The 17,664-nt window shown below is 31.2% G+C and overlaps 2 protein-coding genes across 2 annotated transcripts in view; both read left to right on the plus strand.

Annotated features, from left to right (window-relative positions):
* The first annotated feature begins 2,832 nt into the window (after positions 1–2,832).
* Positions 2,833–7,349, plus strand: LOC111241619 (cytochrome c oxidase assembly protein COX19-like). The gene is made up of 4 exons (XM_022780307.1): positions 2,833–3,060; positions 6,021–6,114; positions 6,200–6,297; positions 7,220–7,349. The coding sequence occupies exons 1-4, from the start codon at positions 2,951–2,953 to the stop codon at positions 7,233–7,235; spliced, it is 318 nt and encodes a 105-aa protein (XP_022636028.1). The 5' UTR covers positions 2,833–2,950; the 3' UTR covers positions 7,236–7,349.
* Positions 7,350–13,049: 5,700 nt separating this feature from the next.
* The window catches only part of LOC106762866 (endo-1,4-beta-xylanase A), a gene marked incomplete in the record, with an annotated part of 11,843 nt that continues 7,228 nt past the window's right edge, over positions 13,050–17,664 (plus strand). Inside the window, 8 exon segments of the mRNA XM_014646964.2 lie at positions 13,050–13,206; positions 13,305–13,380; positions 13,741–14,108; positions 14,185–14,329; positions 14,549–14,877; positions 15,051–15,228; positions 15,417–15,953; positions 16,499–17,664. Coding sequence (XP_014502450.1) covers positions 13,339–13,380; positions 13,741–14,108; positions 14,185–14,329; positions 14,549–14,877; positions 15,051–15,228; positions 15,417–15,953; positions 16,499–17,614 — 2,715 coding nt within the window.

The raw sequence follows: 17,664 nt of genomic DNA on the forward strand, positions 1-17,664 counted from the left end.
CCACTATATTCTTCGGCCGTTACTCAATGAGTTTCGTCATTTACTCTTCTGTCCTAGTGTATATATCCTTTTGAAAAATGTTTAATAATTAAATGTTCATATATTTCTTCATTTTTTAAAATTGTACTTTTGACATAGACATATTATCATTCTGCTAACACTACTTTTAGTGAATGCAAAGTCTAAGAAGATCCTTTCATATATTGACTTGTATTTTGAAGCATGTTTATGCATGATTTGTCCATTAAAATGACTTTTGTTCATGTCAAGAGGATTAAAAGGTTAAAATAATTGACGATATTCAACGAAACACTATAAAAGACAAATTTATTAAACTGGTTATAAAACTAAGTCGTATACCAAAATTAGTTATAAATTTGAAGACAGAAATAGTCTAATCTATTCTAATTAGTTATAAAACTAAGTAATTATCCTACTTAATTATGAAATTTTTACCTAAAATAATTTAATACTAAGTGGTGCATCTATCTAATTTTAAAAGTAAATGGTGAATGAATAAAACATTAAATAGAGATTAATTAATTCTGTTTCAAATATCTTGTCCAGAATGAACGTATTATAAGAGTTCTCTAATTTTTAATATGCAGAACTGTATTATTATAAAGGATCCAAACATTGTTTATTGGTTGCAGAATCTTTCTTTCTTTCTAAGCTCTCTCTTACATGATACATGTATTGCATGCAGATACCCTACATAATAAGACGAACTTTATCACGCTGATAAACGTTGTGGTTAGGTATGACATTTTAGTTTGTAAAAGAAGATGAAGTGGTGGTACGTATAAGATGCAGGTTGGAAAGCAAAAATGTGTTAAAACGAATATATGAGAGTACCATTTTCACTCTCTATTGTTTACAACCCTTTGGAATCACCTTTCACAACTTAATTTCTTTCAAACAATGTTTCAAATATTGAGGAATAAACTCACACAAAGAAGAGATGAAAATATAGATATTAGTTTCAATGTATGAATAGAAAATGATAGGGAAAAAAAGAAGAAAAGATAAGTAATAAGTAAAAAGAAGAAAAAAAAAAAATAATTAATTAGGTACACAACATAATATCATTAAGAATCATAAGTAATAATATTCTTCTAAAATTATCTAACAGTAATATCAAAGCTAGCACATATATGGAGATTAGGAACTGGCCATGCTCAATACAGTCCTTTCCGGCGGTTTCTAAAATGTTATGTTGAAATAAAATTATAAAATTGTATTTTACCCATCGGGATCAACTAAGTTATATGACAATAGTACTTTAACGAATAAATTTTGTATAAATTTAAATGATTTAGTAATGTTTAAATAAATATCTTGTTAATAAAATTTATAGAAAAGTATTGAAATAAAATGTTATAATCATTTTAAGTAATAAATTGTTGGGATAGAGAAAAACTAAGTATTATTCATTTTACTTGCAATAAGTAAAACTAAATCTAAAAATAAAATTACAAAATGTTTTAAATTGATATAAAATATTTTAAAATGAAAGTTATATACAAATTAATATATGGATAATTATTTATAGATATAATAAATTGATGTATTGATAATTAGTATTAGGTATTAATTCAAAATATGAAGCTTTGGTTAAATTTAATCTCCCGCAAATAAAATTTTAGGTGAACTGTGATAAAATATTTTTTTAAGTGAAAAAGTATAATTTATTATTATCAGATTGTTTATTTCGTATGTATTTTAATTAATTAAATTATGAAAATTGTGTTAATTTATATGAAAGTTAAGTAATTTGGAAGTAAATGTGAAAATCAGACATTTTTAAAATAAATGAATCCATTTTATGATGAGAACGATTTTATTACATCTTAGATTGTGTGATTGATTGTTATTGGAATGTTTTCTACTCTCCACAGCAATAATTTATTGTATACAAAATTGATTTAACAAATCCTTATCACCCAACTCAGTATGCAAACTATGCAACAAAAACAATTGATTTTAGGAGATTTTTTTTTTTTTAACGGTTTTAGAAATTCTGAATAATTTCCGGTTATTTATATTTAAAATTGTTGGTATTTTCTTTTTAAAACTTTCTAATGGTTACTAACACAAACAGCCCCTATAATATAAATATTTCTTTTAGAATAATTTTCCAACTATTTTTAAAAGGAACGGCGGTAATTTCTAAATATTATGTTCACACCTTCATTTTTTTCTTCTAATTCCCTAAATATCTAAGTTTTAGTTCTCTTTTATCCAAATTTTCATGCACCCCTTACCTCTCTTCCTCCCGCGGTTAATATTCAATTTCGTTCGAATAATTAAATAATTAGTTTTTTTTTCTTCTTATTTTATGTTATTTTCTTTTATTTTTATTTTTTTTAATTTTATTATTTTACCTTTTTTAGTTTATTTTATTTTATTATTTCTAATTTTATTATTTTACCTTTTTTAGTTTACTTTATTTTATTATGTTATTTTATCTTTTCTTTTCATTAGATATTATTGTATTCTATTTTACTTTATTATATTTCATTATTGTTATATTATTTTATTTCATTTTTATTTTATGTTATCCTATTATTCTAATTTTATTTTACTGTATATTATTTCGTTTTATATTATTATTTTGATACCAGTTTATTTCACAGTATTTTATCTAGTCTTTTTCTTTAAAAGAAAAGAAGAAGAAAGAATAGGAAAACTTATAAAAGAATAAAAAAATAAAGAAAAAAAAAAACAAACGTGATCAGAGATTTTACTTGACCATTTGCGTTTCCAAGAGTGGATTCTTTTTTGGTGTCAAATCTTTTCCTATCAACCATTTTAGCTCAGTCATGTCCAGGTCTAATTGCTTTAATTGCTTTAAGAGTAAAAAGCAAAAGCTAGTTGCCGTACAGGAGGTAGGAAACAATGGACTTTGGTCTCATCACGGCAAGGTTCAAAAGACCCTTCACGCAAGGTTATGATATATACAAAAAGAAGAAAGGAAAGGGGAGAACGAGCTGAGAAAGAAAGTCATCCACAGGGAAGAGGAAACCAGCTGAGACACGAGGCCAACAGAAGCTCCAAAAGGTAAGCACACCTTACACATTTCTGTCTTCATGCTTATACTTGCTGTTCGAACACATTTCTGCTCTGTTTGTGTAAGATATTGTTGTGTAAATATTCCCCTTTCTCCATCACCATCCAATGCATCTTTAGCCTGAAACCTCTAGCCGCATGCTTGCTTAATCACCATCATCTCCGTCCTCTCTAATGATCTCCATTGTTACCCAACACCATCCTCACCCTCATCATGCCCTAACTTATACCACCAAAAATCCCAAAAGCTCACTTTCCTGCAAAAACGAAAACATAACAGTTTCATCATCCTCGCCAACTTCAACCATTCAAGCCCCATTTCAGTTCTTCTGTCATCTTTTGCATTTTTAAATCACGAAAAATCACTTACACGCGGTAGAGCACGAACCCATATCAGAGCAAAGGGACAGAGGAAGAAAAAGGATCACCGGCCACGGAGGGCGGCGGCCTGGTGACGGCCACGTCCTTGGGTGAGCGGCGGCAGCGACGTCGGGCTCTCAGAGCGAGGGTTTGATCCGCGCGTAGAAGAGAGGGTGAGAGTTTTGGATCGCCATGAAGGGCGCTGACTCTCCCGTCGAGGGCACCGGCGACGGCTAGTCTCGCTGATGGGGTGAAAGCGCGGCATGGGGAGTAAGGGAGTTTCTCTCTCGCGCAAGAAGGGAGACGGGAGGTAGAACTCATTTAATATTAAATATTTTTTTACATATTAAAATAATAAAAAAAACATTAAAATGCAATATACAAAGTAATTTTTATTATAAAATCAAAACTTTATTTATATAATAAAAATACATTATAATAAAAGCACACATATGGTCACAATTTTCATTATAAAACGAAGAAATCTTTTATATAATATTATTAAAAGTATATAGTATAGTTTATATAATATTTAATAAAAGTACAGAGACCTCACGTCACATGTCATCTTTTTAATCATATTAATGTGTAATGACACTGTGACAGGCAATAGTCACAACACTGTTTAATGAAACAATTTTTACAACAAATCACAGGCATCTGAATGAGTACTTAAAACATTAAAAAAAATAAAAATCACGTCTTAAAATACAACTCCAGGCTTTAGTCACATCACTTTTTAATAAAAATTTGTTTACAACAAGTCACGGAAATTTGAAAGAATACTTAAAACATCAAAAAAAATCACGTCTTAAAACACAAATCCAGAAGCGCTTTTGAAACGAAAATTATTTTACTTATCACCATTACCACCACCAGAGGGACTCAAACGGGACGTCACACGGCAACAAGCATGTCGACAAGCACGATGACGATCAAGACGACGAACAAGGCACGACCACGAGCAAAGCGGACAATGAACAAGGCGTGATCATGAGCAAAGCGCGATCACGAGCAAGACGAACGGTGACCGCAAATGAGGCGACAACAAGCGGCAACTGCAACAGGGAGTGTGAAACAGGCCACCGGAGCGTAACGACGAGACCACAAACGATGACCACGAATGCAGGCAGCGGTAGAGTGAAACACAACAAAAAAGAAGACTCTAATCAGGTCATTAAATACTTTTTACCTATCTTAACTCATTAAATCACCGCAAAATCACAGTTTTATACAATTTTACTGAGTTCACTAACGAGTTTACTCGGAAAATCAAATTTACTAACGAGTTTACTCAGAAACCGAGTTCACTAACGAATTTATTTAGAATACGAATTTATTTAGAAACCGAGTATACTAACGAGTTTATTCGAAAACAAAGGTTACTATCGAATTAACTCGACGACCATAACTAAACAGAAAACGTAAACTTCAACAAGTTAACTCGAGCGGTTGATATTACATTTTTTTGGATTTGTCATAGATATTGTAATAATCACATTCCAGCTAAGACTTTTGAAAAATGAATCATAGAGTTTTACTTTAATGATCCATCTGTAAAATTATTAGCTTAGCTTCTTCTGATTTTGTCTAATTCAATAAAGCTCCTTATAATATATTCTTAATTTAGGAACAAATACATGAATGCGATTTAAGTTTTTCTTGGAATTGAGCATGCTCAAAGTGACGAATATATGAGCGGAGAATTTAATATGTAATTGACTGATAAACAGATCTAGTGATTAGAACATAGGATTTGCTCATTGCGCAGTTTTCTGTTACAGCCTTTCCTCTCGGCATATCCCCACCTTTCAACTGGTAAAAAATTGTAGGATTGCCAACAATTTATATCAACTGGCCTCTGTAATGTGAGATCAAATGGCTTTAGGTTATACATTTACCAGACAGAAGGTGCTAGATCCAGGTTGCAGAGTTCCACTTTCAACCTTGTTTTAGGCGTCAAATATAATTGAATTGAAAAGTTTAAAAACCACAAATTAAAGAAAATACAACTCGACAACATTCACTTGAGTTGAAGTCAATCACCCAAGGTTAATTTCGTAAACTCAGAATTCCCTGGTTCCTTTTCATACATAATATAATATAATAATATATACATATATTCAAATTTATTAAACTCTTAAAGTTTAATAACTCTAATTAAAAAGTTTGCTTAAAAATAAAATAAAGTTCTAAACATTTTACCCAGAAGAATTTTTCTTGGGAAACTTGACTCCTGGTTTGATCATCTCAAGTGCAAAAGATCCAACTTGCAGCGTGTTTTTTTTTTTTTTTTTTTTTTTTTTTTTTTTTTTAAATTTTATATTTTTAATTTAATCCAGTTTAAATTGAAATTGCTTTCTCAGATTTCGTACCAAAGCTTCCGCATGAAACCCTAGAAATGAGAGCTGTTTGATAAATAATTGCTTCCAAATTTTGTAGTGAAAATGCTATGCTCTAGGGTTGTTTGAAATCTTTATGCTTCTAAAACAAATATCCTTTGTTATTCCTATGTTGTAGAGTATGCTTCGCTGTGCTTTATTCTTTACCGGTTTGTGATTATTAATGTTGTCTTTGACTGTTTTGTGTAGTATAGGTGGTGCGTTTGGTGGCAACAGGGGGCTCCGTCCGGTGCCTCCGGAGAAGGGAAAATTCCCATTGGACCATTTGCATTTGAGTGACCTAGTATGTATGCTTTTTTTTCACTTGTTTATTCATTTTTGGTTTCTCAACTCCATTTTGATTCATTCTTGTATCTCCCTCGTTGCAGGAGAAGGTGGAGTACCTAAATTGTTTGAAGACTGTTGGCCACCAGTCTGAAAAATGCAGGCAATTCACAAAAAAATACCTGCAGTGTCGTATGGAGAGGTGGGTTGCTTTCAATGCATTGCATATAAGTTTTCAATGCACATGTTAGTTAGTCTAATTAAGTAGGCTAGGCTTCTGTGTTGAGCTCAATTTTGTAGTTTGACATGATGACTAAGAAAATATACATGCAACCATACTTTTACAATAGAAAATATACATGCAATCATACTTTTACAAATTACCTAATTATAGGAACAAAATGCCTCTTTGAATAACCAAGAAAGAGAACAAGATTACTGGAGACAGGAAACAGTAATAGCATTTTAAGAGATAAAGTCTCTATGTTTGGAATTAACTCTTGTTATTCAACTGGCATCCGTTATTAATCATTTCTCGGGCAGTAGTTTTGTCAATGGTTTTCTATAAATGTGTATTTTGATGACGCCATATGAGCTTGACAAGATCGTAGTCACAAGTAGAATGCTATTCTATCAAAATTTGTACCAATTTTTTAATGAAATAATGGAATATAATCTCAATCTAAATTCTTCTCACGATGAAATATTAAGTATAAAAGTTAGTGATTTTAGTTGATATCTTTGATCTGTCTTGTCACTCAAGACCAATAAACCCGAAGAATTAAGAATGCATACTGATTTCGAGGTTGAGTTTTGGTAATGCCATTTTTGCCGTTATCTTTCCATTCGTTTCAAAAGTAATGTCTACTCTGAGAACAAAAGATGTAAGTGAACAGAATATGGTGGACCATTTGTCCCATTCCCTCTTTTTATGGCAATTAAGGGATGGTAAGTGATTTGGGAGGATGGATTGAATTTGCTTTTTATGTTCGTTTAAATGGATTTGAGAAGAAAGAAAGGAGGGGATTTGCGATGATTTTTGTGAGAAACCTATTTTAGCCCTCTATTACACGAATGCGACTTTCTGTTTTAATGGCTTTTGATCCATTTACTTTGTGTTGCAGGTGGTATGCAATTTAGGAACATGGAAGAAGCTAGATGGTGGTAGAGTTGAACCTGCAAAAATGGAAGAAAAAAAAGGATGGAGTTTAATAAAAGAAAAAGTTTGCAGATAACAAAACAAGGTTTACGTCTTTCTTTTCTTTTTAATATTGAGAGATAGAAATTATTCATATATAAATCAATTTAGTTACTTTAATAATAATAAATAATAATAATAATAATATAATTTTTCAGGTTAAAAAATAATTTTTATTTTTCTCTTTTTATAATAATTTATATATAATATTAACAATTTCATATTATTTTTATATATTTTGGTAATTTTTAATTTTTATTCTTTAAATAAATTTATTTTATTTTTTACATAAATCAATTTCTACATTAATTCTAACAAATTTTATTTTCAAATCCACTCTTAATTATTTTCAAATTCACTCAAATAAATAATAAAATATCTATTCTCAAATCTTTTTAAATTCATCATTTCACTCTTTTTAAAGTGAATACAGTCTAAATAATCGGTATTACTAAATTTAAGGTTAACTTACTTGACATTTTTCTGTTTTTTTTTGGTATAATTTCATTCTTCCACATATTAAAAATTAGCTCTTGATTTATCCAATACATGTCTCGGAAACAATGTCTAAAATGATGATGTGTAACATTCAAAACAAAATAAATCTACCAAAAATTAAAAATAAGTTTTTTTGCAAAGAAATCTTTCTATATAGGTAAATATTTTCTTAACTCATCTTCCGATAGTGAAAGTGATATTTTTTTTTTTAAACTTTTAGACAATAGTTCACAAAGATGCATATTAAAGATAAGAATCTCGTCTAACCTTCTAAACTTAACAAATTCTATATCAGTTACTAAAATGGTTATTAGTTTTCTGTTTCGTTCCAAACCAAAATTTAAATTCATTGAATACTGTGTATTACGTGAAAAGTAAAGCAAAATGCTAAAATGATTAAACTAGAGATGACAACAGGTCAGGCACAGATAACGTCTATTCGCAATCCGATTCGACAAAAAAAATCCATTCGCAGATAACGTCTATTCGCAATCCGATTCGACAAAAAAAATCCATTCGTTATCCTATTTGCTATCTGCACGAATATTTGTTTAAAAAATATCTGCAGATATTTTAAAATCCGAGAATGCCCGTGGATCAACAAATATTTAAAAAAATATATATTTATTATAAATTATTAAAATAAAATTTAAATTAAATTACAAAAAATATATAATATATAATATGGTTAAATATGTTTTTAGTCTTTATATTTTGGGGCAATTTTGGTTTTTAGGTTTTCTTTCAAACTATAGTACAATTTAGTCCTTCAATTTTAAAATACTCTGGTTTTAGTCTTTTTTACCAAATTTTTTAAACTTGATTTGCTGTTTCAAGAACGTTACATTATAGTATTTGGATTGTTTACACTGTTTGACACATTTTTGTATCAATGTTAACCGAGAAACACGTTTGAAACAACAAATAAAATTAAAAAAATTTGGTAAAAAGGATTAAAACCAGAGTTTTCTAGAATTGAAGGACTAAATTGTACTATAGTTTGAAAGAGGAACTAAAATCAAAATCGTCCTAAAGTATAGGGACTAAAAACATATTTAACCCTATATAATATAAATTAAATAAGATATAAATTAAAATTTAATTTTAATTAAACTTAACTTTATAAAATTTAAACTAATGTTAATTTTAATTAAATTTAACTTAATAAAATGTAAATTAAATTTTTATTTATTTTTTGCGGATATCAGATATCTGCGAGTACGGATAGTACAATATTTGCACTCGACCCGTTTAAAAACAGGTATTAAAAATTCGTTACGCGCAATTAATGGGTAGTAAATTTTCGTGTGTATCAACTATATGTGGGTGCAGGTTTTTATGTCATCCCTAGATTAAACGCAAGTAAGGATAAGACTTAATGTAAAGGAAAAGGAAGGCGTCATGTAAAGGAAAGTGATTTGAGAGTTAGAATCTAATTTCCATTAAAAGTGTGACAGATGTAGTGAAGTGATTGCAGTAACAGATTCATTTGAAAGAAGTGAAAGACCATTTTTTTAGTGGTAGATATAAAAAAAGTAAACAAATTTTGTAGGGAAATCCTTTTTTGCTGAACCCATATCAGTAGATCTTAGTGTATGGTGAACATTTCTTGACATTGCCTCCCGTTTCTTTTTGAAAGAGAAAGAGAATTGGTTTTTTCATTTATTTACAATGATCCTCTCTTTCAAAAAAGTTTCAAAGAATTTATATTATTCAATTTTTATGACAACTTCTGATATAGTGGGTCAGTTTTAAAATTACAAGGCTAGTATGTTGTGCCTTTTAATTATAAGAATAGCGTAATTTAAGTGAAAATCAAATTGGTCTCTCGCTTCTTTCAATTCAGTATGCTGTTAGTGCTATCACTTCACTCTATCTGTCACACTTTTAATGAAAATTAGATTGCACGCTGCACTCTGAAATCACTTGCACGCTGTACTTTGAAATCATTTTTCTTTACATTATGCCTTTCCTTTACCTGTTGAACCATTTTAGCATTTTGTTTTCCATGTATTCCCACGATATTCATTGGTTTAAGTTTCCGTTTGGAACGTAATCGGAAACTAATAACCATTTTAGTAGCTGATATAAAATTTATTGAGTTTAGAAGGTCAGACGAGGTTCCTGTCTTTAGTATGTATCTTTGTAGACTCTTGTCTAGAAGCTTAGAAGAAAGGAGATCATTTTCAATATCGGAAGATGAGGTAAGAAAATACTTATCTATTTTGGAGGATTTCATTGCAAAAAGAACTTAATGTTTTCAATGTTTGGGAGATTAATTTTGTTTTGGATGTTACACATCATCATTTTAGACCTTGTCTCTGAGACATGTATTGGGGAAATCCAGAGTTGGTTTTTCATGTGTGGAAGGGTGAAGTTATACCAAAGAGAGAGACAGAAAAGTGCAGGGTAAGTTAAACTTAAATTTCCTAATACCCATTATTTAGGTTGTGTTCACTTTGGGGAGAGTGAATGAATGAATTTGAGAGGATTTTGAGGGTGAATTTTTTGTTGTTTATTTGAGTGGATTTGAAGGTAACTGAGAGTGGATTTGAAAGTAAAGTTTGTAAAAATTAGTGTAAGATTTAAGGTTTAAACCCTTTTTTGATACATTTTTCATATCATAGAGAATAAAGGTTGACATTTTAAAAAACAGGAACTAAACTGAACGTCAGAACTTAACTTAGAGATCAAAAAAGGATTTAAACCAAGATTTAATTGATGTGAAAGATGAAAGAAATTTGTTTAATAGATAAAAATTGAAGATTATTAAAAGACGTAAATATAATTTAAAATTATAATTGTTAATATTATATATAATTGTAAAAATTATTATAAAAAGAGAAGAAAATAAAAATTAATTTTTAATATAAATAAAATTATAGTTATTATTAAAGTAACTGTGTTATATATGAATAATTTTTACCTCTTAATAATAAAGAAAAGGCTTAAACCCTGTGTTATTTCTGTGGGTGTTACTCCCTCCACCTTTTTAACTTTTTACAATTTTTTTTAATTACAAAAATAATCCATTTTTTACTTGTACCCTTATTCAATTAAGAAACTCTAATCTGACCGCCGCAGCTCTCCTTCTCTCGGATTCTCATCCCCAAACTCCAGATCCGTTTTAGTTCCTATCTTTTGCTTGTGGCATTTTGTTGTGCGAAGGTGTATGGGGCAGTGTGTGCAGTGATTAGTGCTTCGTTTCTGCGAGTCTACGAGAGATTCGTTTCTTCGTTTCTTACTTTGCATGATGTTCACAAGCTTCTTAATTTAGATTGTAGAATCGTGACTTGTAAGTTTTTTTTTGTTTATTTTTGGTTTAATATATATTTTTTCTAGTTTACTTCCATGGCCACGCAATTAAACGATTAATTTTATTCTTCAACTATAACTATTTTTTATTTTAATATTTATTGTATATTTATATAAAAAAAATGTAAATACAAGTATGAAATGGATCCTTATGGTTCATATATATGTATATAAATAAAATGTAGCAATCGTGGCAACATAAAATGGCATAACTGTGAGCATAAAATGTTATCATATCATATTGGTTTAACATTGTGAGTTTAAGCTTTTTTAAATGTTTTTCAGGATAATATTTTGTTAAACAAATGCAAATACAATATCAATATAGTTTATCATATTCGTTGCCAGAAACCATGTTTACATTGAATCTCCAACATCATATTCGGTAATGCCTTCATCGACTGGAATTTTGAAAGAAAAATCACTTCATTATTCTTTCTCCTCCTCAATGATGTCAGTTTTGATTTTATTTCTTTCTACTTCTTCCACTCTAATAACTATATTGTTGAATAAAAAACAAAATCAGAGCATTTAGTGTGTTTTTATCATTATTCCTGTATATCTATGATTTAAATATCTTAATAATAATATTATAATTTACTCATTAAATTTAAGATGACTAAAATACGATGAGATGAAACTGAATTAGTGATAGAATTTGTTGCTAATAACTAATTACACAGATAATCAATCAGCAGCTAATTACTGCAATTTTCAAAGCAGGAAGAACCCTACTAGCATTTGGTTCACCTAACTTAAAAGGAATATTTTCTCACATTTCACATTGGATCAGTGTAGATAAACATAACACTCAAATTCAAAATTTCATTTTCGTTTATCTCAATTGGATATTGTTGTTGATTGCAAGTTTAAAACAGAATGATATAATTTGATAGGTTTCCCTTCCACAACAATTTTGCGTACATTTATTTATTATTTTCCCAATTTAAAACAATTTTTTTAAATGTTTATCTTTTGAAAAGTTTATTTAAGTTTTCAGTGTATAATAAATTTAAATATTTTTAATTGAATTTTTATTAAAAAATTCAATTGAATATTTTTAATTCTATATTTTCATTTTTAATAAAGATTCAAATAAAAATATTAAAATTTAAGAAGAACTTCAAATTCAATTAAATATATTTAAATATCACATCTTTTTCATATACAAAATATTTATAAACGACGCATAAATAATTAAAAAGTTATACATATTTTTTATTAACTTTATATTAATAGATTTAAATTTAATTTCGATCTCATAATTTTTACGAATGCATATACTTTTGTTTCCCATAAATATTTTGATGAATACATCATTCAATTTTTCAAAATTAACAAATTCGTCATAATTAATATGAATATGTTTGAATAAGTTTTTCTATTACAAATTAGGTTATGTTTGTTCTCTTCTATACAGATTTCATGAACCTTTTAGCAAACAAAAAATATATATTATCATATACATTAAGATAATAAATATTATATTAACAGCCTAATAAATAAACTATCTAAAATTGTATTAAAAATAAGAAAAGCAAATACTTTGTGTAAAAATAAGTATTATAAAATAACAAAAGACATATATGTTAGTTTTAGTACTAGGAATTTGATAGTGTATTTGAATATGATAAACCCATGGAACAGCCATGTCCACCACACTGGCAAATCCTTGAAGTCTGGTGCGAATGAATGAGTGGTAATGTTAAATTAAGGAACGAAAGCGCTGTTCCTCGATCTGGGCGCCTTAGGCTTCCATTCCAATTCAAGCATTGCTTGTCTGAACGACAAAGCAACAGGGAAAGAAAAATATAAGCAAAATCAGAAAGCTAACTCTTTTACTCTGTTTTCATTTCTCTCCCTTCTTTTGGGATTACTTCAGAGGATATTTAATAACAATCAGTTTTGTATTTCGTTTTAGACGAAAATCTATCGTCATTCCCGCAATGGGGTTCTTGTTGATGAGTTTCGCTGTTTGGCCCCACACTTTTCGTAGCCTTCACTCACAAATTTGCTGAGTCACTCTGTTGTGTATATATATGGAAGATGTTATGACACTTTGCTTTCAGAACCAGAGATTCTCTAACTTTCGCTCTTACTGTAAGAAAAATGTCTTCACCATCACTCTTTTTTTAGTGACTCAAAATTGTTTGATGATGAATTGATTTTGTTATTCTTTTTATTTTTCCTGGTTGAAGGTCTTCTGTATTGGGTTAGAAGTCTGAAAAGGCCATGGGAGACTTAACCATAATCAATGAAGGAAACCAATCTCAGGCATGCATTTTTACCTTCTCTATATTCGGCATGTTTTCAAATTGTTCTGTTGCTTTTCCTTTTTCGTTTGCTAAAAAGAAGAACTCTGTATTTACCACATTGAAAAATGTTAAGGTGTGTGAATAGGAAATTATAGCAAATAATAGCTTATAGAATAGGGTTCATCTAGAATTAAGGTACTAACAAACTATTTTCCTTGTCAGTATAATGTGCTACTCTCTTTTCGTATGTAGAGAAATCTATTCAATAACAAAAGAACCTGACGTGTGAGTGCGCCAGATAATCAAACAATTCATAACCATGCCTCAGTTGATCTTCCAGTTTCCAACTGTTTCTTTTTTTGTGTGTTTTCTATGGCAGAAAATGGAGGGAAACGTATTTGGTCCTAGTGGGAGCGATGCCACTAATATTTTAATAAACCATGACTTTTCTGATGGGCTAAACGCCTGGCATCCCAATTACTGTCATGGCTATGTAGTTTCATCCGAATCAGGCTCTCGAGAAGCAATGACAGTAGGATTAGATGGTAATTACGCTGTGATCACAGACCGTAGGCAATGCTGGCAGGGTTTAGAGCAAGATATCACAGACAAAATTTCTGTTGGTTCCACTTACATGGTTTCAGCTTTTGTTGGAGTACATGGGCCTTCTCCTTATTCTACTCATGTTAAAGCTACTCTGAAACTAGAACGTCACGGTTCAGACCCTGGCTACTTGGAGATTGGAGGGTATAATATAATTTCATACTTTCTTAATGTAGATTCTTGGACATATTGCTTACACCAATTATCTTTATTATCGCAGAACTTCTTGCACGGGGGGCAGCTGGAAAAAGTTAGAAGGGTCGTTTTCGTTGTCAACTATGCCTGATCGAGTTATATTTTATTTGGAAGGACCTTCTCCTGAATTTGATCTGCTTATAAGATCAGTGAACATCCATGAACTTAAAGTAATAATGCAGTTAATACTGTTAGATGTTTGTGAATTCTACTCTTACTAAAATCTAATGTATTTAACATTAAGCTCATACTTGCTGTGCTTCCACCTTTGAAATGCTAGATTAAAATTGCAATAAATGTGATGTGCCATTTCATTTCTTTTTGGTTCCATGAAATCTTTATATTTTCACAAACACTAACATGTGATGCGTTTTTCCTTATTTCACAAGTTCGACGATGAAAACATCATAATAAATCCCCAGTTTGATGATGGCCTGAATAATTGGACTGGAAGAGGCTGCAAGATTGCCTTACATGACTCCATGGGAGATGGGAAGATTCTTCCGAAGTCTGGTAAATTCTTTGCATCTGCAACAGAACGTACCCAAAGCTGGAACGGAATTCAGCAGGAGATCACAGGAAGAGTGAAGCGCAAGCTTGCCTATGAGGTTACTGCATTAGTTCGGATATTTGGGAACAGTGTCACCACTTCTGATGTAAGGGCTACTTTGTGGGTTCAAGCACCAGATCTTCGCGAGCAGTATATAGGCATTGCCAAGTTAGTTCCATCTTAATGCTTTATTGCAGCGTTTCTCATAGACTCTAAATGATATGACTTTTCTGGTTTATTATTCTTGTTATTGCAAATATAAGAAATGAATTTGGTGCAATATTATTTGATCAATATCAGAATGCTTCTTTAATTGGATTAAAAGTTCTGTGTATTTAAAGTGTGCAGGCAACAGATAAAGATTGGGTCCAAATGCAAGGAAAATTCCTCCTAAATGGTTCCCCATCAAAAGTAGTAGTTTATTTAGAAGGTCCTCCTGCGGGCACTGACATTCTTGTCAATNCTTTGGTTATAAAACATGCAGCTAAAACACCACCTTCAACACCACCAGATTGTGAGGTTGGGCTTTGAAATTATTGTCTCTAAATTACTTTCATATATCAAATTAGCAATTGCTGGAATTTCTTAGCGCTCATTCCTTGTTTAAATAAAAAGTGTGACTATAGTTTNTACGTATATTTGTACAGTTTTGTTGAATGATGAACCATGTATGTTTTAATTACTTGAGATTAATTTTGCTTTTGCAGATTGCTGCTTTTGGTGTTAACATAATTGAAAACAGTAATCTGGGTGATGGCACCAATGGATGGTTTCCACTTGGGAGTTGTACTTTGAGCGTTGGGAGTGGTTCACCGCGTATAATTCCACCAATGGCAAGAGACTCTCTTGGGCCTCATGAATCCTTGAGCGGGCGCTACCTCCTTATAACCAATCGCACACAAACATGGATGGGTCCTGCTCAGATGATCACTGAGAAATTGAAACTCTTTCTAACTTATCAAGTATCTGCTTGGGTCAGGGTCGCTTCCGGACCAACTGGGCCTCAGATTGTTAATGTTGTCCTTAGCGTTGATGATCAGTGGGTCAATGGAGGTCAAGTTGAGATTGCCGATGGCAGGTGGCACGAAATTGGTGGGTCTTTTAGAATTGAAAAGCAGGCATCTAAGGTTATGGTTTATATTCAAGGACCTTCTTCTGGTGTTGATTTAATGATTGCTGGACTTCAAATTTTCGCTGTTGATAGACAAGCAAGGTTTAAGTATTTGAGGAGGCAGACAGAAAAGGTAAAATATATGTACATTTTATATCTTATCAGACTTAAATATGTTTCTAATCATGAAAATATGATTAAATTTTGTTATAATTCTAATAAAGTCATTGATTTTAGTTTTCATAGATTTTAAGAATAGTTCCCCATATTTTAACAGTGACATGATATACATCTAAACATTATATGTTAGAGATCATACACTATATGTTAGAGATCATTTTGAAGCAGTTGGTTACGTGACTTGTTTAGATTAATGTCTCAGGCCATTAGTAAATGGTGATAGGATTATCTACTTCCTCTTTTTTACCCCAGTGCCTTGTATAATCTGTCAACTGACATAAATCATTCCTTTTTATGACATAAAATGTTGAACGCAGCTGAAAAAGGATGTTATAGGAAGTTTGATATGTTCAGACTCTAATTCCTTTTCTTTTATAGATATCAGACTGTAATACTTAATCCTTTTCCATTATATGCATTATAGAGTAAGTGACAGTTTACATTCTTTGCGGTTTCCCCGTTTCTCATTTCAACTATTTTGCACTTGCTTCCATGCAGATCCGTAAGCGTGATATTACTCTAAAATTCTCTGGGCTGGATTCAATTGGAAATCTTGGAACCTTGGTGAGAGTCAGACAAATACAAAATGATTTTCCCATGGGAACGTGCATTAGTAGAAGCAANATTGACAATGAAGATTTTGTNGACTTNTTTGTGAAACATTTTAACTGGGCAGTTTTTGGTAATGAGTTGAAGTGGTNCTGGACTGANCNACAACAAGGGAANCTNNATTACANGGATGCTGATGAAATGCTAGACTTATGCCAGAAAAACAAGATAGACACTCGGGGCCATTGTATNTTCTGGGAAGTAGANGGCACTGTTCAGCAATGGNTCAAATCACTGAATAAAACTGATTTGANGAAAGCTGTCCAAAATCGCCTGAATGACTTATTNACTCGCTACAAGGGTAANTTCAGACACTATGATGTCAACAACGAAATGTTNCACGGTTCGTTTTATCANGACAAACTAGGTAAGGATATAAGGGCAAACATGTTCAAGACAGCACACCAACTGGATCCATCTGCNACNCTTTTTGTNAATGACTATCATGTTGAAGANGGATGTGACACCAGATCATCCCCAGAAAAGTACATTCAACATATTCTTGATTTNCAACAGCAAGGTGCCCCAGTTGGGGGAATAGGAATTCAAGGTCACATAGATAGTCCTGTGGGGCCTATTGTTTGTTCNGCCCTTGATAAATTGGGCACTCTTGGTATACCAATCTGGTTTACNGAGCTTGATGTGTCTTCNACCAANGAATATGTCAGAGCTGATGATCTNGAAGTTATGCTGCGGGAAGCTATGNCACACCCTGCCATAGATGGTGTAATGCTCTGGGGATTTTGGGAGTTATTTATGAGCCGGGAAAATTCACACCTGGTGAATGCGGAAGGAGAACTGAACGAAGCTGGGAAAAGATTCCTTTCTCTCAAACAAGAGTGGTTATCTCACAGCCATGGTTATGCTGATGCGCAAGGGCAATTCAGCTTCAGAGGCTTCAGTGGAACATACAACGTCGAAGTTGTCACCTTAGCAAAGAAANTTTCTAAGACATTCGTTGTTGACAAGGGTGACTCCTCAGTGCTGGTATCAATCGATTTATAAGCATCTTCTTCACCATGGAATTTGTATTTCTTGGTTGTCTTATCTAGTAT

The sequence above is a fragment of the Vigna radiata genome, chromosome 5, assembly GCF_000741045.1.
Source record: "Vigna radiata var. radiata cultivar VC1973A chromosome 5, Vradiata_ver6, whole genome shotgun sequence".
NCBI classification, from domain to species: Eukaryota; Viridiplantae; Streptophyta; class Magnoliopsida; order Fabales; family Fabaceae; genus Vigna; species Vigna radiata.